Source organism: Triplophysa dalaica, chromosome 10 (assembly GCF_015846415.1).
Source record: "Triplophysa dalaica isolate WHDGS20190420 chromosome 10, ASM1584641v1, whole genome shotgun sequence".
Lineage (NCBI taxonomy): Eukaryota > Metazoa > Chordata > Actinopteri > Cypriniformes > Nemacheilidae > Triplophysa > Triplophysa dalaica.
Genome location: NC_079551.1, coordinates 14,037,936 through 14,058,751, shown reverse-complemented (window position 1 = coordinate 14,058,751; position 20,816 = coordinate 14,037,936). Strand labels below are relative to the sequence as shown.

Genomic DNA, 20,816 nt, shown 5'->3' with positions numbered 1-20,816 from the left:
TACCATTACAAAGAAGCTTTGAAATAAGATAAATTATTAGGGCAGGCAAATTTGGGAGGTTTATAAAAAGTGATGATAACCTAACGAAGCCTGATCTGAGGATATATATCTGCTTTGTTGACTCGAGTAATAAAGTTTGATCTTTTGGCACATGTGATTTTTTTTCAGTATTGAGAGACCATTTTTGTCAGACAAGCAATGTCTAACAATGTCAGACAACATATTTTGAATAAGTTTTGTATTTTGTTATCAAATTGGCAAGAACCTTTCTATTGAAAAGAATTCCCAAGACCTCAATAATCGGACTTCATTGGCAAACATCTAACATTTGATTCTGCCATCTTGTCATGTCTATTCTTGGTCTGTGGGCGGAGCCATGGCATAGCCTTAGGGTTTTGTGTGAGAAAGACATGGCTTTGTTTATATATTTGCTGGCCATGTTCTTTCTCATGTCTCGTCTGTGTTTCCCGCCCTTTTCGTCTCGTTTAGCCTTTCCTTAGTGTTTAATCCCCGTCACCTGGTCCCTATTAATCATCCTGTGTTTGTTCCCCTTTAAATAGTCCTCATTGTTTCATTGTCCTGTGCTCGTTCGTTTCGTGTCGTGTCGTGTCGTGTCGTGTCGTGTCGTGTCGTGTCGTGTCGTGTCGTGTCGTGTCGTGTCGTGTCGTGTCGTGTCGTGTCGTGTCGTGTCGTGTCGTGTCGTGTCGTGTCGTGTCGTGTCGTGTCGTGTCGTGTCGTGTCTTGGCTGTCCTGCACGTAATCTGTGGATACCTTAGCTTACCTTGCCTTTTTGTGACGTTGTTTTGGTCTGCCATAGTTTAGTTTTTGCCCCCCTCGTGGGAAGTCTTTGTTTTTTAATTATATATTTAGTCTGTTTTTGTTTCCCCATCGTGGGCTTTTGTTTTGCCTTGTTGTAATAAAGTCTCTTTGTTAACACCCCTTCACCGCTGCTGCCTACATCTGGTTTCTTCCACCCCGCAAATGATAACATGTAGGACTTCCACTGTCTCTTTTTTTGGGATCATCTTTAAAGTTATCACAAATATCACAGTATTTCCTTGACTTCTTTTTAACAGTAGCACAAGTACAACTGGATTAATTTTGTTCTAAAAGGATAAGACTTGGTTTGAAAAACCATGCGTTATGTCAAATCAATAAAACAGGCAGCAACTTCATTTGGCGTTACTTTGCATCTCTGAAAGCCCCACAAAAAGAAGCATCTTTATCATACATTTTGAATTTTGACTAAATATTTCATATACAAATCTGTTCCAGTGTAAAATGGGATCGTTAGCCATCTTTTTAAATAAAGCTTTTAAACATAATGGGTTGTTTCAAGCCTGCAAAAATGCATTTGTTTTGTTGAACACAAAGAGAGATATTTGGAAAAATGTAAGCACTTTTCAATTCTGGGATATCATCCACTACCATAGAAACAAACAAAAAAATTCTGTTGGGACCCAACATTTAAGAATCTAGAAAAACAGTTCTGGAGCACCTTTGACCACCATTTAACTTTTCCTGCTATGGTAGTCAACTATATTCCAGAACTGAAAGCTGCTAATATTATTCCAAATATCTTTCTCTGTGCTCATCAGAACAAAGTAATTTGTACAGGTTTGTAAACAACGAAAGGATTTTCATTTTTGGGTGTACTATCCCTTTAAAAAGCAGAGTTTAAGGAACACAAAATGGAAGATGAAAGCTTGTTTTTAATGCGTAGGTCAATTTCATTACAGACATGATGGAACTCTTCCACAAACATAAAATCGGTCGGACTCAAGCCGTAAAATGTCCGGATGCAATTCAGTATTGGATCGATTTTATTGTGACAGATCTGCTTTGGCAGTGTTAACCCAAGTCCTAATAACTATTATTTTAGAATGGCAAATTACCATTCACAGTGCAATTTAGTCCACATCCTGTCCAAATCTATGCACTTGAAACCGTCCATTGAGGTATTGTATTGATAAAAGAGTACATGTGGCACACAGGACAGTCCAGCAGTTTAAATTATGGAACAACATGCAAATTACAAAGTATATACTTTACATAATAGAAGGGAAGGAACATACTAAATGGTAAATGAACTGTAGTGCAGACAATCATGCAAACCAACGCACCGAGGATCCATGACGCATAACTTACAGACTCACAAATCACACAATAAAATATTGGCAGAGATATTATACATACAAACTTAACACTGATGCAATATAAATAAAAAATATTTCAATTAAACTTGCATATACAGATTTGAGAACAGGTATATGAGGTATAATGTATTTCACTTCTCATTAAAAGAAAACAAAATAATGTATTTCTCAAGTTACGTCCGTAACTGTTTCAAAGGAAGTAGCTACCTCTACACATTTAATGTTTGATAATGTTATTTTATTATAGCCACATGTTTATGTTGCGCAACATTTACTCGTCAGTATTTCATCAACGGTATTCCATCAATGATAAAGTGATCATATGGACACATTTTGGCACTGCAAGCATTGCCATCATTATTTAGTCCTCAACCTTCTGCGCAACTCTACAAAATGTCCAATGGTGCTCCACCGTGTTCTCATTGGCTCGTTCGCTCATATGATGCACCCTCGTGTTTCGAATCGTAAAACCTTGCTTAGAGATATACTCCACTAGATGCACCCTCAAGGACACCTCCTGGTGGTAGTCACATGGTCCAAACGTAAATGACAATTGAAAGTCTCTAGTGTCCATCATATGTTTATTCCATCTGGTGAAGTTGTTGGAGATGCCTTCAAGCAACGCATGAACTTTGGTGGTGATGGTGAGCTGGGTGATAATGACAGCCACAGGGTTCGAATACTTGGACAGCTTGCGGGTGCTTGAAAGTTCGACCACCTGCTCAAACGTGTCCAGAGGGTAAAGCGGCTTGGGGTCGCTTAAACACTGAATCAACGGCTCTATCTGGTAGAAGTCTGCCTCCTTCCTTAAAAGTTCGGTTTCTTTGAAGTCAAAAGGTAGAGTCAGTTTTGAGGTCCGTAAGAAGTTCAAGATGTAACGGAATAGAGGGCCATCCCGATCGATGAAATAGTTACCCCGGGCATCCCGCGTGGTTGGGAAATCGCCACGGAACATGGCACCCAACATGGAGTCCGGATGACGCTGGAGAGTCATCAGCGATGTTGTGTACAGGTGGCCGCCAACATTTAGGGTAACAGTATCTGTCATCTACAACAAAGATCACAAAGGACAGATGTTGCAGTGTGTTGTTGAGTTAGCTGGCCATGATGGGGGACAGCATTAAATAAGATTAGTTGAGCTGAGCTGACAATACTGCTATAAACAATGGTAACTATGGAAACTATAGTATGGCAAATAGAGCTTCAAGGAAAAATATTACATCAAATGTTAGTATTTAGGTCCTTATTCATTCGGATGACATTTTGTATGTCAGTTAGACCAGTGGATCTCAATTGGAGATTTTTCTGTACATCAAATGGAGAAATACCATAATGATGTACGTTTATGCTGTTACTGCAGACATTTTTATCCAAAGCGACTTACTGTGCATTCAAGTTCTACATTTTTTGATTTTAGGATTGAACCCACAATCTTGCTATTGATAAAAGTGCTAGCACAATGCTCAGTGAATCGAGCCATTATTTAATAAGCGATTTTTATAAATCAAACAAATAAATGAAATAAACTGTAACATTTATTAATATGACCAAGAACTTTGCATAACAAACACTATACACATGTAGTGAGAATTTAGTTAATAAATATTTTTATTAGTGGTGGGCCGTTAACGCCGTTAACGTGCTGTGTTAAGGTGAGACTCTTATCGCGCGATAAAAAAAATGTCGCCGTTAATCTATACTCAAAGTTGGGTTGGGAGCTGGGTCTATACTACGCAAGCTATGATGACTTTCACCCTTGATATTTTAGCGCGGATGTATACCTAGCTGAATTGCACTGTACCGGGCGAGAACGAGATTTTTCAACTCGCGTGATTCGCGCAATTCGCGTCATTCGCGCCACCTCATCATCTCATGACCAGGGCTTCATTCGCGCCGTAAGTAGGTCTATCGCGTCTTTGCATTGATTTAGCTTTAGTTGAAACCAGTAAATTTGTATTGGCACCTAATGTATTGTGGCTCCTGTATGACATATCGCTTGTTGCTCCCTAAACTCTTTGTAAATTGCTTTGGATAAAAGCGTCTGCTAAATGACTAAATGTAAATGTACTGTAGGAGCTCTTCCAGACTCAAGTACCACCTAAACGCAAAGCATCCCTTAGCTAATGCGGAATTAACAACAAGTACATCTTATTGAACATAATTTATTTTCATCACCAATTATCATAGTAGAACAGCTTTCTCAAGCAGTTTGTGATGCATTTTGGAAACAGGAGATGAGCCCCTGGTCTAATGCGCCACCTGGCTTGAGAAACCCGTTCTCAAAGACTTACTTTTAGTCATTTTTTGGAAATCACACATATTCTGAATGCCTTTGACAGAATTCAAATGAGCCATTTTAATCTAGATTTAAAAAAATAATCTATGCCCACCACTAATTTTTATACATAAATGTAAAAATAAATGAATAAATATAAATAAAAAGTGTTATTATTTTAAATAAATAAGACAATTTACAAACCGTGTGTGTCCAGTCGCCATTCTCCATGAGGCCAATTGTCTGGTACCTATTCAGTTATGGTAAAATAATGTCTGCAGCCTTTTGGGGTCCAAACTTCACCTGCTTTAACAATAAAATGCACATTACTTCAAAGTTTAAACTGTTAGTTACAAGTCTAGTAAAAATGAGAGTCAGAACAGAAACATTCGTTATATATGCGTGATTATATTTTAAGGGTGCGCACGACTTCATGCAGTTCTGCGCAGACCGATCGGATAATGACGTCACGGCAGCGCGAGATCATGCTGCGCCATACGCCAATCGGTTTGCGCATACAACACGCCTACTTCGGGTTTCCCTGCATCCCACCACATAAAGATGCAACGCAATAAAAGATTAACAAATAAATACAACTAGCAGTATAAAAAGCTACTTCAAGATTATGAGAAAAAAATTCAATAGTTATAAAAGACAACGCATTCGCACATCTGCTAAAGCTTATGCAAGAACACCGTATTAACGCATAAACAAGCACTAAATAACGAATCGATTACATTAATGCGAATATAAACGCCTGTATATGTATTAACGTTACCTCGTTTGAAACACGTCTGATTTTTAGTCTCGACTCTTCGTCCGATGCATCAGAAACATGGAGGACAGTGTAACGTTAGATCTGTAAACGCGGTTGGTTTGCGTTCCTGTGGGCTCAATCTGATTCTTTTGGTAATTCCATTAATTATAAAGGCATTGTAAAGCTATCGTTTCCCAAAGCAACTGATTTTACATGTGTATACAGTTTGTACAATAAACGTAAAGTTGAGGATTAAGAAGAACAGGACAGATGATACAAATAACAATGTGGACTGACCGGAAACGACACGCCCACCACAAAGCCCCGCCCTATTGTAGACGTTTTAATTTTTTCGAATCTAATCTACATTCATATAATATATATCTATATCCTCTTAATACTCTATTGATTTTTCATTAAAATGTAAATAAAATGACCAAAATTCTCACAAAAATTCAACAATCTTTTGACATTGCCGGCCCTACTATCCCCCACAAAATTACATAAATATTCACAATATTCAACTTATAGGGGCGTTGTCCCTCCCAGTTCTTAAACTTAGAAAATTTTAGGTGTCTTGATCAACAACAACTTCCACTGACAAGTCAATATATCAATGTGATTGTGTTGTCTAAGATGCACCAGTTATATTACTTATAAAGTATATATCTTTTTCAATTGACTTAAATGTCTTAATTTAACTGTGATACAAAGTACTATTAAGCGTCCTGGACTATAAACAATATACAAACAGGCAGTCTCAACATCAGATACATATTTCCATAATGATGATATTAAAGAATAATCACGTTCAGTCTTGCAGCCCTTTTGATAAAAGTTTATTTTTCAGGTAAAGAATTTACATCATAATAATAATAATAATACACATGGTTCTTTGTTTATGGCCGTAATGAATGTCTTGTATGACATAATTTTTTAGTCAAAATGAGAAAATAATTTTGTTTTAGTGTGACGGCACCAATGCGGGAACAGGAAAGACCCGTGTAACAGAAAAACATGTACAAGATATAAGAGCAATTCCTATTCAGCGATCACCGATGTAAAACGGGAGAGCAGATGCGGTATTTATTTTTAAACATTGTCTTGATCGGGAGATAATGCGTTAAACATTCAACGTCTTTTTGATGGAGAAGATAATGTCCTTGATTTGTGGTATGCTGTTGTCCTCCAAGATCTTGGCGTACGGCATTGGAATATCAACGCCCGTGACTCGAACAGCCGGGGCGTCGAGGAAACTGAAAGCAGGACCTTGAATTGAAAAATAAAACAATAATTTATCTTTGAGAGGCCTACAGAGGAGGGTTCAGAGCTTATATCAAAACAACCACAGCAATGTTTTACCCTCCATGATTCGGGCAAGAATCTCCGCTCCCACTCCGAATTGAGGCCAGCCCCCCTCTACAGTGATGAGGTGATTGGTTTTCATGACGCTCGTCTCAATGGTTTCAGCGTCAAGTGGTCGGATTGTGCGCAAGTTGACAACCTGCAGAATTAAATTTCAATTGATTTAGTTTTGTAAAAATACAGTCATTAAGCAAAAAATGCAGATTGAAGCTAGCGGTCTTAATTTAAATTTGAAAGAATCAGTGAAAAGACGATTCGGTACCTCACATTCGATGCCCTCCTTGGCCAAAACCGCAGCAGCGTCGAGACACAGTCCGACCATTCGTGAATGAGACACGACCGTGATGTGGTTGCCTGCATCATAACAATGATATTTATAACACGCAGTGATCAATTTAGTCAAAAACATGTACTCTATTTGCATTTAGACCTTCCAAAACCTCGATTCAATTTACAGCAATTCTACATTTATTCATTCTACCGTTACCCACCCTGTCTTTCAATCTTTGCTTTCCCGATGGGTAGGAGGAAGTCTTTCGATTGTACCTCTTCAGACACCTCAAATGGAACTCCATACATCAGTTCGTTCTCCAAAAACACCACTGCAATTACACAAGACGTTAGTCAAAAGTTCAAATCATGAACATCTGCCTCATCGACTGCAAAGCTCACCAGGGTTATCGTCCCGTATGGCGGATTTGAGGAGCCCCCTAGCGTCTTCGGCGCTCCAGGGACTGACCACCTTCAGCCCCGGACAGTGTCCGTACCAGGCGGCGAAGCACTGGGAATGCTGGGCCGCCACGCCAGCGGACGCTCCGTTGGGCCCGCGGAACACGATTGGAACGGACTGAAACCCGGCAGACATGTAGTACGTCTTCGCAGCGGAGTTAATGACCTGGTCAATGGCTTGCATGGCGAAGTTGAAAGTCATGAACTCGCAGATGGGTCTCAAACCCGCCTGAAAGAGGAATTGAATGTTTGGGATTTTTTCCATTTAGCGGTACTATCCTGTACAGCTTTAGCAACAACTCACCATGGCTGCACCGACAGCAATACCAGAAAATCCCATCTGAGAACATCATGTGAATATGAAGCAAAGTTTCATTGTTAATAAAGTACATTGTATTACGTGCACAAAAGGCACAAGAAAAAACTCTCACCTCTGTGATTGGCGTGTCGATGATGCGCTTGTCTCCATACTTTTTCCATAGGCCTCTACTAATCTGTAACCCAAACAAACGTCATTCATCCCCATGTCCCTATCAATCTACAATTAAAAAACATACTACTTAACATCAGCGTCCCCATCACATCCTCAGATAACACTTACTTTATATGCACCATCATACTGTGCAACTTCCTCTCCGAGCAGGAAAACCCTTTCGTCCCTCTCCAGCTCCTCATCCATGGCCTGGTTGAGGGCATCTCTGACTGTTACCTGCAATAATTAAACGGATGTTAATATTACAGTGGTGCCATGTCCAATTCCTATGGAATTACTACATCACCAAATTACAAAGCACGTTTTCAAAATACCCTGGTGTTACTATGGTACACAGTAAATGTCCAAAACACAAGTTATTACCATTGTGCATAATCTGAAACATATATTACCATAGTACATGTAAACATAGCATTTCTATGGTGGTAGATGTCCAAAACCAAGTGATTACTTGTACACACACCACAATGTCTAACAAACAGTTTTTACTACTGTACACAGTCCCAAACGAAGTATAACAACGATAGAAATCCAAAAATAAGTTACTTCCATGGTCTCCTTTTGTTTTTGTCAGTTTACACTTGACATGCATGTAATATTAAACACACAGTGACATTCTACATTTAATTGACACACAAAAACATACTAATAATGATGAATGAAACATGGTTTTGAGGCAGAATCGTTATAAATTATGCGTTTTATGTAACGCAGCATCTGCTGAAGGTGAGGCAGCATCACTGACCTGCACAGCAGCCGGCGGAGTCCTGTGAAACTCCCTCCGCAAAACCACTGAAACGGCATTCTGAGAGACAAACACACATCGAATATCATTCATAAAACCCTCTGCTGAACAACACGACTGTTATATCTTACAAACTATTCATATTTCAGTGTGAATACCTTTCCTGAACGCAGGAAACACCTCAACGACGCCATGTTTCACTGTCCTCTGTGTGGGGGCGGGACTGTCCTGACATCGGTTTCGGCCAATCAGAGAGCACGTTGTAAAGGCTGAACAGGAAACTCGGTGACCGCAGCCAATCAGCGCAGGAGAATCATGACGGACTCGGAAGTTTCCGTCAGACTGTCATTTGGTGTCCAAGGGCAAGACAGAAATCTTTTTATAGAATAAGAAAAATAAAACATTTAAAATCGGTTTGTTGCCCAACGCTCGATAAAATGTAAGGAAATTATGGAAATAAGTGTTAATCAATTAAAGATAATTCAAATAGGTTTAGTTAGATACGTATCTGTAATTATTCTAGGTTATTATATTTAAAACAATATAAAATACATAACTAAGCATAGCTTTAATGCGATTAGTTATACAAACAGTATGTACTTTGTGCTTATTTTGTTTTTCAGATTTTTTATAAACATTATTTTTACCATTGTGTTCTATGCAGAGCAAAAGATTTAGAAAAAAAGCTTTTTTATATTATAAATATGAATATTTAAAATAATATATGATTAACAGTTTTCAAAAATGTTTGTGTCACACCATAGGAAACATTTAGGGTTTATTACTTACCATTATGTATATACATTGTTTATATGTAACAATAATTTCATATTAGATTTTAATTATGTCGAAAATAAATAATAAATAAATCACATAAGATCTGTTTAATTGACTTTGTCTTTACTTCAATGTTTACAACTAAAATCACAACAATATTATTGTTTTAAAATATTTCCAATACAAGTTTTAGAACAGGAAAAACATTTGTTTTTTAAGCATTGAGGACGTTCACCTTCAGTGCTTTTATGGTTCTGGCAATGTTACAGAGGGCACATATCTCTGGCAAATTTCTTCTTTTTTAAAGATACTCAAGACATTGTCCCCTACTGACATAAACTTTGTAAACTTTATTTTTTCAGGACCGCTGCTAAATATTCAGCGGAAAAGTGCTGCAGCGAAAAATGAAAACATTGTTCAACTTTTCCCCCACAATAAAAATAAAGCGAGGAATTACTGTATTTAACTGCCATGAGTCTATATACAAATGGTTTCACTGTCACAAGAGCAAAACATGACGTTAAAGGTGAACTACTGTGCATGACTGTACATCATTCAAGGTTATAACTGGATCTGGTTTTCAAGTTGACCCTGCAATAAGCATAAATGGGGAAGTTTCTTTCTTCCAACAGGTGTGCAAAATCAGCCCACTTGCTTTAAAATGATAATGACCAATGGGAATGGATTGCACAAATGACATCACAATGGCCATTATACAATTATATCACTGGTAAATCAGTAACTGTACTTTTATAGTCGTATCATACAGCATGTCGCAAGGGGCATAAAAATAAATGCGTTTTGTTATTATTTGTGCAACGTACTGATTGTGATCTTGCAGAATAGGCATACAAATATTGATTTTAAGAGAAAATATGAACAATGTAGCTCCAAATTACAAAGAGAACAAAGAATGCTCTCAGCTTTTTTAGGCACAATGGTAAATGCGGCAAACGCTTAAAATCCCCACCACAAATTCTCCAAAATGAACCAAATAGGAAAACAAAAACGGGAAAGTATTGCAAGTCGTGGAATTAAAATGTCAGGTTCAATTCACCTCATTGAAATCATTAAAAATTTAACTCTGCTGCTCGTTTTATGAACCAACCATAAAATCCAGTTTTTATTTGTAATAAATGTGCCAGACAGCTGGTCCAAGTGGAATTTTTTGAGCAGCTTAAGGAAAACGCTGACTGAATTATCATGGAAATAAAACAACTAAACAAGTGAACAAACATCATAGAGGTTTAAATATAAACACAGTCATTCTTCGCCCGCTGCAGCTAAAAGCCATGAAACAGTTCGAGTGGACGAATTGCCGCATTTTCGCTCCCAACTTCTTCACAAGCGTGGACCTAATGATCGACGGTTTCTGATTTTTTCAGTTTGCCTTTGTTGAAGGACTGGATGGAGCTGAGGAGAGCCCCTCGGCCCACGCCGTTGGCACTGGGGGGTGTGAGGGATGGCGGGCTGGAGACGGTCCCTGGAGGAGGGGGAGGTGGTGGAGGAGGCGGAGCAGCAGGAGTGGGAAGAGGAGGTGCTGGAGGCGCTCCTGCATTCATGGGAGGAAACAGTCAATTAGAATCGGTTACATTTTGAAAGACCAACACACATACTTACCACAACATTTAAAGCCAACATGAAATGTTATGTCGCACATTGTACTTTCGTAATAAAACTTATTAAAGAGTGATGTCGAGTATTGAAAAAATGTAAGGCGGGACTAGACAACATCTATTGGAATTGTTAGATCATCAAATGTGACTGTTTTATAATATAATCGACTAAATGTTATTAAGAAAGTGAATGGGGACACCTGATTTCACGTTGACTTTAAAGTATCTTGGTGCCGATTGGATACAAGGTGCACTTACAATCACCTTCAGAGAAATGAGTGATTGACAACATTGGTCATGCCTTTCTTAACCAACCGGTGCAATGTCATCTCTTTTATAAGTGCACTTGTCTTCCTAATGCAAAATATTTAAAAAATACAAAAAAATGATCAATTACTAAAATAAGTAAATATACATTCATGGGAAAAAAAAAATCACATCACAATCCACAACATCCCAATAAAATAGTGTCATGAGAGTTTGCTGCCGAAAAATCACAATTCACCAAAACATACCATTGCAGATTGTGAGGTTTTAAAGTTGCACAACCCTTCTCGGTAGACTAGAAACACCTCATTTGCATGCATCCGCATACATTAATATTGATGAGCGACAGGTTTTTGTCGGAGGGAATCTGAAGACGCTACTGAAGAAGGGTGAGTTGCAACTTTATGGTGGAAATAGATTATTATTATTGAATTACTTTACCCCACACATGTTCAAAATGGCGCATGCTCTAGTTTTGAAGACAGCCATAAGAAAGAGAGAGAGACAGAGAGAGAGAGGCAGACACAAGTTACTGATCATTTAAGAACGAGAAGACACGTCGTATTACAAATGATGATCATGATTTGGTAAAATGAATGCAGATGGCAACCAATTTCAGAGGATTAGGTAATCTGATGAGTAATCTTGGAATTAGAAGGATTAGAGATGATCCAACAGGTAGGACTAGTCATTTTTGAAAAGGGAGAATGGGAAAAAAAGAGGCCGGTGTGAACACATTGTATAAAGCAAGTTACAATCAAAAACATTTTACCACATCATACGACAAATATAAAATACAGACCTGCATGTAATGTAGATAAACAGTTTTGCTAAGACTCATGACAAATAAACCAAGAAAGAAAAACTCATATGATGTTGAAGGATTGATGGGAGTTATAAATGAGACATACCTGATCCAGGAGGTGGGGTGGGTGAGGATGGACAGGTGGGAGGTGAACTCGCACCGGAACCTGCTAAAGGGACAAATAACAATTCACAAAGTGAATAGTCTTCATAAACAATGTCAAAGATTCTTAAGCAATGATAGACGCTTCTGTAAAGGGCCATGAGTCAGTAATTTAACCTAATAAATAAAACATCAAATTATAGCTTTGGAATGACAAAAGGGTGAATAAAAGACAGGATTTATTTTTTAGTATCCCTTTAACTTCAACTGACGCTAGCTAGCCGAGCTATCTACCTATGATCCTGCAGCAGGAGGGTAAAAACTGTTACCATGGAAACTATAAACACACCGCTAAGCATTGGCAGGCAAGGTAATGTTAGCTAGCTGCTTACCGATAATCCTAAAGCGAGAGGGAAAGCGGAGAAACTTCTGTTACCATGGAAACGGTATTTAATGCTAGGCAATGAAAATGTATTTATACAATTTGTTTTTATGAATTATGTATTTTATTTCCTATTTTTTATTTATTTATTCAATATAAGACACATAATTATTATGAATAATGTATTTATAGTTCTCTTTTTATATACTGTGCTTTAGTTTTTAAATGAAAAAATACACAAAAAAGCCCAAATCTGAACACCAATTGCAGTGTCCTCAGTCTTATATTCACTCACCTAAAGGATTATTAGGAACACCTGTTCAATTTCTCATTAATGCAATTATGGTGGTGGTGTAATGGTGTGGGGGATGTTTTCTTGGCACACTTTAGGCCCCTTAGTGCCAATTGGGCATCGTTTAAATGCCACGGCCTACCTGAGCATTGTTTCTGACCATGTCCATCCCTTTATGACCACCATATACACATCCTCTGATGGCTACTTCCAGCAGGATAATGCACCATGTCACAAAGCTTGAATCATTTCAAATTGGTTTCTTGAACATGACAATGAGTTCACTGTACTAAAATGGTCCCCACGGTCACCAGATCTCAACCCAATAGAGCATTTTTGGGATGTGGTGGAACGGGAGCTTCGTGCATCCCACAAATCTCCATCAACAGCAAGATACTATCCTATCAATATGGGCCAACATTTCTAAAGAACGCTTTCAGCACCTTGTTGAATCAATGCCACGTAGAATTAAGGCAGTTCTGAAGGCGAAAGGGGGCAGACACAGTATTAGTATGGTGTTCCTAATAATGCTTTAGGTGAGTGTTTTTGGATATATTTAATTCTTTTTATTTTGTTTTTTCTTTGGCTATTTTTATTATATCATATTTTATAGTATATGTATTTTTTTTACATTCAAAATGAATGCTGCAATTTATCTTTAAGCTGTTTTTTTTAGTTTATGCTTTGATTAAAAAACTGCTTAACGAAACATACCAGAGTTATTATTGTATTTCACAGAGAGATCCTCTTCATTTTCGTAAGTCGACTGTCTGGATTTCTAGAACCAAAATAGCCAGATTGATTTCAACATTATTAAAAAATAGATATTATGACCACACCGCATTCATTTTGTGAAACATATTTACCTTTCTGGCCAAGATCTTCCTTTTCCTCTTCTCTTCCTCTGACCCGTGGTGTGACTGCGCTCTCGACAGCCTCTTCTGCTGATGGATCTGAAACACACAAAGTTTCAGTTCCATAATTTGACAGGACTTCTAAGAACAGTTTAGTACACACAACCAGACATCAGGGTTCATGATAAAACCATTTTTCCCACACTGCAGTCATCAATTCATCTTTATGAAATTGCAGAACTTGGGTAACATTTCTTAAGGAGAGTTACTGTCACTATTGACATGAACTGACCGTCCTCTGTTCCTCCACCAGACGCTTTTCTAAACATTCTTTAGACGATTTCAATGCCTCCTTTAATTTGGAACTGATCTGCAATTTCAAAACAGTGAAAAATTATACATATTAATGAGCTTTTAAATGCAAGTTATTTTGACTGTAGTTTGTTTTCTTTACCTTAAACTGGGGTTTCTCTGAGTTAAACAGCGACACATCACTGAACAACCTGTTACGACAAGAGTTTCTTTATAATATTGAAAAACACAAAAACTGCAAAGAGCTTTCAATGGTGACATCATTAATAATTGTTAAAAGTTTCCAAAAATTTAGATTTTAGCTATTTACATGTTAATCTGAGCTACATTCACTTTAAAAATATATTTTTTTTCAGAATTTCAAGGGATCTTTATTCAAGGATAATGTCCAAAAACTGATTGTTCACTTATTTTTGAATGATGGTCAAAAAACCCATCAAATTACAGAAAAAGATAATGCAACATGTAATTTTAAGTATTTTTTTATTTTATGGAATATTTTAAATTGCATTTTTACAGTGTAGGCCTGAACGTGTAAACTCACGGTGTTTGAAGGAGCTGGGAAACGGTTGGCATTCCCGTTTTGCAAGCTTCAGTGGACAAAATGGATTGAAGTACGGATACTGCGGGGAAATTGAACAAACGGTCAGTGCTGATTTCCGACACCTTATGGCTCGGTGGTATCCCAGAAAATATTTATACGATTCAAATAAACAGATGATTGTACTGACCTACGGAGGGGAACGGAGCGGGAGGGTACTGATCCACAGGTACAGCATCTGGCGGGCGTCCGTATGTCATTTCATAAAGCAAGTGTCCGAATGAATAGACGTCAATGCTTTCTGTTGTCTAATAAAAAAAAAACATCATATATAATATTGTGAGGGGGAATGACTGTTTAACCATTTAAGAAAGTGTCTGTAAAAGAAACTTACGTTAATTTTCCTGAACTGTGCAAAATATGGTCTATAATATGACGGCAATCCCAGTAATGAATTCTCTATATCCAACAGTTTGCACGTGTTCTCTTCTACCAAAACATTAGATGCGTGGAGATGTCCATACGGGAAACCCTTATCATGGAGAAATTTCAGTGCCTGTTGTAACAAATAATAAAACAAAAACAAGATTTTCAGAACTAAATTTTAGTGCGCGTAAGATAGCAAAAGAATATTAAATTGGTAACTTAAGATCAAATGATGCAAAAATTAAGAAAATCCAAGCAGAGAGTTAGATGAAATATTGATGAATAAATACATAGACACAAGATTACTGTATATATACACAAAACAGGTCCAGTTAGTTTGTGTTTTAGAAACAGAAAGTCTGAGAGGAGTATAAATAAATTGTTGTATCAATACAGACCTCCAGAATCTGTCTTCCATATGTTTGGATCTGTTGCAGCTCCAAACCCTGGATCTTTTTGGGATTGCAGTACTTCTTCAGAAAGGGTTCTTTTGGCTTCACCTGAAGAATTGGCAAATTCATAACCAGACAAGAAAGAAAAGGAATGACAGAAAACAGAACAAACTTTCATTTAACGGCTAAAAACAGGAATGCTTTTGACATATTTTATAGACAAGAAACCAACTGACCTTGGAAATGTGATCCCTAAGCGTTCCTTTCTCGCTGAAAACCCGAATAATAAGTGCAGACGATTCGCTTGCGGTGGCGAAACTGGCCGTAGAGATGTTTGGATGCTACAAGACAAAAAACAAAAACGCATAAAAAAACCACAAACAACTCCAAACACACATTTCTTTTTGATTTTCTATAGCAATACTTTAGCATTTAGAACTCCTACATATTTCCCAAGAGCCGAAATGACCTTGTCATGTATTTCATATTAATCGCTCGTATCGCTGTTGGGTTGTTTTACTCTGCTTCCCTGGAATGCAGACATCATGACTATACGTCTTCTTAAATCTGACAGTTCAGTTGAACTTTAATTCCCGGGTAAATTGAAATGGACCATTTTCTATAGCTACGCTATAATACAGTATATTCTATGTTCATTTTGCCTAAACACAGACTCTCTGTGAGCTCCATCTGTGAATATTATTGTACAGCCGCTCATGGAAGAAAACCAGGCGAGCAGGAAAAACAAGAGCACATGATGGCGCCTCATGACAGTCGCATACAAAACATCCAAAGATTCGATCCCACACACAAAGACAGGGTCAGTTCAGCCACAGGAACATCTTCACAACAAGCAGACTGTCTGCAACATTGCCATTATAAATCAATGTGTTAGTCCAAGTAGCATGAAAAAAGCTTTTCCATCAATGTTCAGATTTATAACACAAAGTACACGGTTTCTGATGCTTGTTTTTCCTTGACCTTAATAAGCTCTAAACAACCACCCCAAAACCTTTTAGCAACCATTTTCCAATGTTCTACCAACCATCCAGAATATCCTGGCAACCACTTAGCAACAGCCTCCTAAACACATAAGCCTAGCATTGTGGTATGTAGTTTAGATATGGACAAAGTGAATGTACAATTTCTTAAGAAACAGACAATCATAACAGAAGTCGAGGTCTTAAAGGTACAGGACACAATTAATAAGGTTTAGAAATGGAGTGAAAATGATAAATCGCATTACATTAAATTTGTTACAAATGATAACGTATACAAGAAGTGTATATAGAAGTTTGGTTTATAGAGGACTTACAGACAAAATGGGAAGCAGCTTCATTGCAGACTGGAGATCTTTGTCCGACAAGAATTTATCCGGACCCAAATCGACCTAGAATTGAAGAAACGTTTTATGGCTATTACGACTGTTGCTAAATTTCTACTTTAGCCACAAAACTGTTGTATAATGTGAAGAGATTAATACGTTTGTTAAGTGGCGCACAAGCAACACAAAGATCTACATCATTTTTACATAATAATGAGAATTAAACACGTCAAGGTCAAAGTTCTGGATTAACAAACTAAGTACGGTTTTATGCGCTTTTGGCTTTGAGTTTGTATGAGACAAGTGCCTAAAAATGAAACTCACCCAACTTAAAACTTCTTTGTCTTTGGGCTGATCTTTGTCTTTGACTAAAAAGTACCGCTTTCGTATCCTCCAGCCTATAAAAAACACACATCAACAGATTAAATCGACACCTCTGACTGTAAATGATAAATCATCTTGAGTAAAGAGCAGAGAAAGTTTCCTCCCAAATGCATCCCGACTGTGAAACTCGCTCTGTTTTTAGAGGAAATATTTCCCACGAGTCTCTGAAATGGAGATGTCATGAACGCTCTACATCTCAAAGTAAACTGCAGCGTCTGACACTCGGGTCTGAATAGAAACGGCGTCATCAATACAACATCAACAAATCAATCTATCAAGGTTGATCTTTTCATTTTTTTCCTGCAACAAATAATTCCGACCCCAAACCACGACACGGCACTGACTACTTTTTACTTGCAAAATCTTCATTGTGAAACAGATTTTTAGCAATAACGTATGAGGGCAGAAACAGGAATTATAGAAGGAGAGCTTAAGATGAAGATTCAACAGCTTTACTCACCAATGTCTTTTAAAGGCTCAATGATCTCCCATTTTGGGTCAGATCTAAAGAACATGGACACCTGCTGTAAGGCGATTTCTGTAAAAAAAAAAGATTATATTCTGTGTGTTTAAGGTCAGCTTTTTCACGATATCAGTTTAGCATATACATAACGTTTGCAGTTACGACGTTATCACGATATTTATTACTTTTAGCAATATTTTTTATAATGCTATCGGTCACAATCATCTTTACTAGTTTCCACTGTGGCTCTTAAGGCACACTTTTAAACAAACACTGAATTATTTAAGTTACTACAGTGTAGAATTAACACAATATATATAGTGATTTGTAGTATACAATAGTTACAATGTAGTTATACAATATATTGTGATATTTCCTGCCGATTTCTGGTTACGGTATATTTCGATACCCCTGCCGTGTTTACATTTCTCCACTAAAAATATATTTTTGGCACAGCCACACCCACTTATTTACATAACGTGACATACACGAAATAGGAAGAAAAAAAATATCTGCGGTTGACATTTTATCTGTTGAAACGATATATACCGTCCTACATTAAAGTATACATCCGTTTAGGTAATCGCAAATAAATCGTAATGGTACTAAAAATATTGTCAAAAACATCTTTGGGCATCCTAAATCAATAATAATCTTACAAACCCTTACCTGTGTAATTTGCAGAGTAATTGTTAGTGTCAAGAAATTTCTTTACTAGCTCGCAGCTGGAAAGGACGTGGTGATGCGTGATGTAGTTCAGATAGGCCTGAAGACCCTTCTGCCGTTCAGCTATAAACTCTCGGTCCATGTTTCCTAGCAGCTTCTTAGGAGGAAGTGGCAGGTTCAGACCAGAGATCTATAAAAAAAAAGGGTGATGCATGAGAACCGGCCTGTAGTTACTCGTTCACTTTACGGGAAGGGTAAAGTTAAAAGCTATTTGTGTGGAGTCAGCAACAGTGAATTGTGGGCATTGTGAGAGCGATGCATTTAAATCGTGCTGATAGAGCACCAATGAAAGATCTTTTTCCATTCGGGCTTGTAGAAACTCTGCACTCACCAGTAAACTGTTATTTAGCATGTCAAAGTCGCTGTATCGTCGGATGACCTGGAAAAATCACGACAGAAAATCAATTCCAAGTCAATAGAACAAGACCAGATGGATAGATATGAATAATCGATGCGAAATGTTGCTGAAAGGATCCGGAATAAAAAGGTACTGTTGTGCAACGTTTTGGAAACATCATGGTAACGTTAAAAGAACGTCAGGCCTAGTTTTTGGCACACAGAACGTTGGGTGAACGGATATAAACGTTAAAATTCTAAACAACGTTCTGTTATGAATTTTTGGGAACCAACAACCAACTGACGGATTTCACAAAATGTGTGAAATCAAGATTGCTTAGCTTGAAAGGTTAGCATTCACAAGTATATTTCTGGTTTAACTTACCGTCCAGCTGTTGTCTGTGGAAACCCCCCTTTGCACCCGAATGATGTACTCCTATGAACAGATGAAAACCCAAATTGAGAACAGCTAACTGCACAAAACCTCCACAATCACCAAGCTACGCCTGTCTGACAACTGGAAACCAGCTACGACCAACGCACAACATATACATAACATTTCATTTTAGAGAGGAATAAATGATAAGACAGTATTCTTTTGCCATGCTAATAGTTATAAGACCATAAACATTCTGGACTTTGCATCACAATACTGTCTGTTCAGTTGACATAAATCATGGGTTAACACATTTGTGGTTTTCACAGCAGAATTGTGAAGATACAACCCAACAGGAAGTCTATTGTCATGCATTGTATGGACGTTATTCTTCTGACACCCAGCAGCCCCCGCTGAACGACCCTGTCATTCTGTAACTCATACATTTTAATGTTTGACTCACCTTGAAAATATCACCTGACGCTTTTATAAAACCAAAGCATACGCTCAGTGCTTTCACTACGCTCAGTTTCCATCATGCATGAGAGGAGCACGACTATTTTAGATGACATCCGTTAATTGACAAAATTTTCCGTTTACATTTGTCTTCACGCATCAACTGTTTTAGGTTGTGCAATATATAAGGAAACATATCTATCAACAAACTACTATGGATAGACTGTAAATAACTGACTTGTTATTACAGTTGACCATTAAACAAGGTGTAAAGTTTACACTACTTAGAGCTGAATGGTGTGCAGTTTCGTTTACAGAATAATGAGGAGTGAATTGAAGACATGAGAGGGAAAGCCAAGGTCTCTCATGTGGTTTTGGTTTCACAACATTAGGAAATTTCTTGCAGCAATAATACAAAGGAACATATTAACACATGAACCCACAAGATCAGTTCCAGAGCGGTTTATACCGTCACATGAGAATCATCTTTGTATGTATATATATATATATATATATATATATATATATAAAGATAAAATCTTTACATCGTTTATGCAAATGTTTATTTCCATACCATATCATTCAACAACCTTTTTTGTTCAAAGTATTGCTCATGTTAAAATGAAAACTGATATTACATGACTTCTTTACTTGTGGATGTTTGTTTACACTTATTATATAAGTGACATATATAATAACTGAAGAATGGGTTAATCACCAATAACATCGTAGTATTTAGCATTTAAATAGAAATTAACTAACATTAGATAAAATGCCATTTTATATTTAATCTACAGTTTACATATATATAAGACATAATAACCAATTAATATAACGTACTAATCGGTTCATCTACAACAGCCTATAAATCCAAAAACGTAAAGTTGGATTTGAAATCCCATTAACTTCACGTTCATTAAATAGATATTCATAATCTAACGATACACTAAAATCTTAATGGTTCAATATTCGTCTACGTTACACGACACCCCCGGGTCTCACCCGGACATAAACAACCGATCAAAGCGGTGGTTCGGTTTACCGTGTGCGACTGTAAACTCTGGCTGGTCTCGATCACGGCGATCAGCGGCACGGTGTCGTCAAGCGGCGGCTTCCTGCCGGATAACGGCGGCGTCTGCTGCTCCATGAACGCCATCCCGGGGGTAAACAACACGAAACAGCCCCGATTCCACAGCGTTGGGGTCGGTTTAACCGAGAGCCCGCCCCGGTCGGTAAAGGGACGTGACGGGGTTGTGCTTCACTTCCACTGCGCGTCTCCGGCGCTTGTCACAACGTGGGAAACGCGAATCAGAAGGCGTGTTTGACTTCACGCGCCACTGCGTAGACCGATCTGCAAATTACATCAAACTACCGCAAGAGCAACTCGAGTGCTAAGCTTTGGAGTAACTCTCGCGGTACTTTGAGGTCATACGTGCATCAGTCTGCGCAGCGCCCCCGTGGAGTT

At 37.8% G+C, this 20,816-nt stretch overlaps 3 protein-coding genes across 5 annotated transcripts; all 3 read right to left on the bottom strand.

Annotated features, from left to right (window-relative positions):
• Window positions 1–1,805: 1,805 nt before the first annotated feature.
• Window positions 1,806–5,489, bottom strand: LOC130430094 (BTB/POZ domain-containing protein KCTD6-like). 2 transcript variants are annotated; one of them, XM_056759042.1, is made up of 3 exons: window positions 5,210–5,489; window positions 4,636–4,737; window positions 1,806–3,204 (listed from the first exon to the last, which is right to left on the bottom strand). In XM_056759042.1, the coding sequence occupies exons 2-3, from the start codon at window positions 4,660–4,662 to the stop codon at window positions 2,518–2,520; spliced, it is 714 nt and encodes a 237-aa protein (XP_056615020.1). In that variant the 5' UTR covers window positions 4,663–4,737; window positions 5,210–5,489; the 3' UTR covers window positions 1,806–2,517. The 2 variants fall into 2 exon arrangements, with proteins under 2 accessions (XP_056615020.1, XP_056615021.1); XM_056759043.1 differs by having other exon boundaries at window positions 4,636–4,734.
• Window positions 5,490–6,010: 521 nt separating this feature from the next.
• LOC130430051 (pyruvate dehydrogenase E1 component subunit beta, mitochondrial) lies at window positions 6,011–8,764 on the bottom strand. The gene is made up of 10 exons (XM_056758959.1): window positions 8,679–8,764; window positions 8,521–8,580; window positions 7,884–7,991; window positions 7,714–7,776; window positions 7,587–7,622; window positions 7,226–7,511; window positions 7,045–7,155; window positions 6,816–6,907; window positions 6,551–6,692; window positions 6,011–6,457 (listed from the first exon to the last, which is right to left on the bottom strand). Exons 1-10 carry the CDS (start codon window positions 8,712–8,714, stop codon window positions 6,312–6,314), a joined length of 1,080 nt encoding a protein of 359 aa, XP_056614937.1. The 5' UTR covers window positions 8,715–8,764; the 3' UTR covers window positions 6,011–6,311.
• Window positions 8,765–9,399: 635 nt separating this feature from the next.
• Window positions 9,400–20,737, bottom strand: LOC130430083 (PX domain-containing protein kinase-like protein). 2 transcript variants are annotated; one of them, XM_056759024.1, is made up of 19 exons: window positions 20,394–20,737; window positions 18,905–18,955; window positions 18,515–18,562; window positions 18,127–18,313; window positions 17,455–17,532; window positions 16,935–17,008; window positions 16,602–16,676; window positions 15,523–15,627; window positions 15,293–15,394; window positions 14,863–15,024; window positions 14,659–14,776; window positions 14,472–14,550; window positions 14,070–14,118; window positions 13,908–13,985; window positions 13,628–13,714; window positions 13,476–13,539; window positions 12,092–12,154; window positions 11,622–11,649; window positions 10,713–10,849 (listed from the first exon to the last, which is right to left on the bottom strand). In XM_056759024.1, the coding sequence occupies exons 1-18, from the start codon at window positions 20,505–20,507 to the stop codon at window positions 11,633–11,635; spliced, it is 1,551 nt and encodes a 516-aa protein (XP_056615002.1). In that variant the 5' UTR covers window positions 20,508–20,737; the 3' UTR covers window positions 10,713–10,849; window positions 11,622–11,632. The 2 variants fall into 2 exon arrangements, with proteins under 2 accessions (XP_056615000.1, XP_056615002.1); XM_056759022.1 differs by lacking the exon at window positions 11,622–11,649 and having other exon boundaries at window positions 9,400–10,849; window positions 20,394–20,734.
• Between the last annotated feature and the right edge of the window lie 79 nt (window positions 20,738–20,816).

What these genes read in the sequence shown, in the direction of transcription:
- LOC130430051 (XM_056758959.1), bottom strand. Translation starts at nt 8,714, where the DNA reads ATGGCGTCGTTGAGGTGTTTCCTGCGTTCAGGAAAG. An exon ending in TTGCTGTCGGTGCAGCCATG is followed by an intron (nt 7,512 to 7,586) that starts GTGAGTTGTTGC and finishes TTCCTCTTTCAG; the next exon opens with GCGGGTTTGAGACCCATCTG. An exon ending in AGGAGGGCATCGAATGTGAG is followed by an intron (nt 6,693 to 6,815) that starts GTACCGAATCGT and finishes TTAATTCTGCAG; the next exon opens with GTTGTCAACTTGCGCACAAT.
- LOC130430094 (XM_056759042.1), bottom strand. Translation starts at nt 4,662, where the DNA reads ATGGAGAATGGCGACTGGACACACACG. An exon ending in ATGGCGACTGGACACACACG is followed by an intron (nt 3,205 to 4,635) that starts GTTTGTAAATTG and finishes TCTTTGTTGTAG; the next exon opens with ATGACAGATACTGTTACCCT.
- LOC130430083 (XM_056759022.1), bottom strand. Translation starts at nt 20,507, where the DNA reads ATGGCGTTCATGGAGCAGCAGACGCCGCCGTTATCCGGCAGGAAGCCG. An exon ending in CGCTCCGTTCCCCTCCGTAG is followed by an intron (nt 14,551 to 14,658) that starts GTCAGTACAATC and finishes ATTTCCCCGCAG; the next exon opens with TATCCGTACTTCAATCCATT. An exon ending in CACCCCACCTCCTGGATCAG is followed by an intron (nt 10,850 to 12,091) that starts GTATGTCTCATT and finishes CCATGAATGCAG; the next exon opens with GAGCGCCTCCAGCACCTCCT.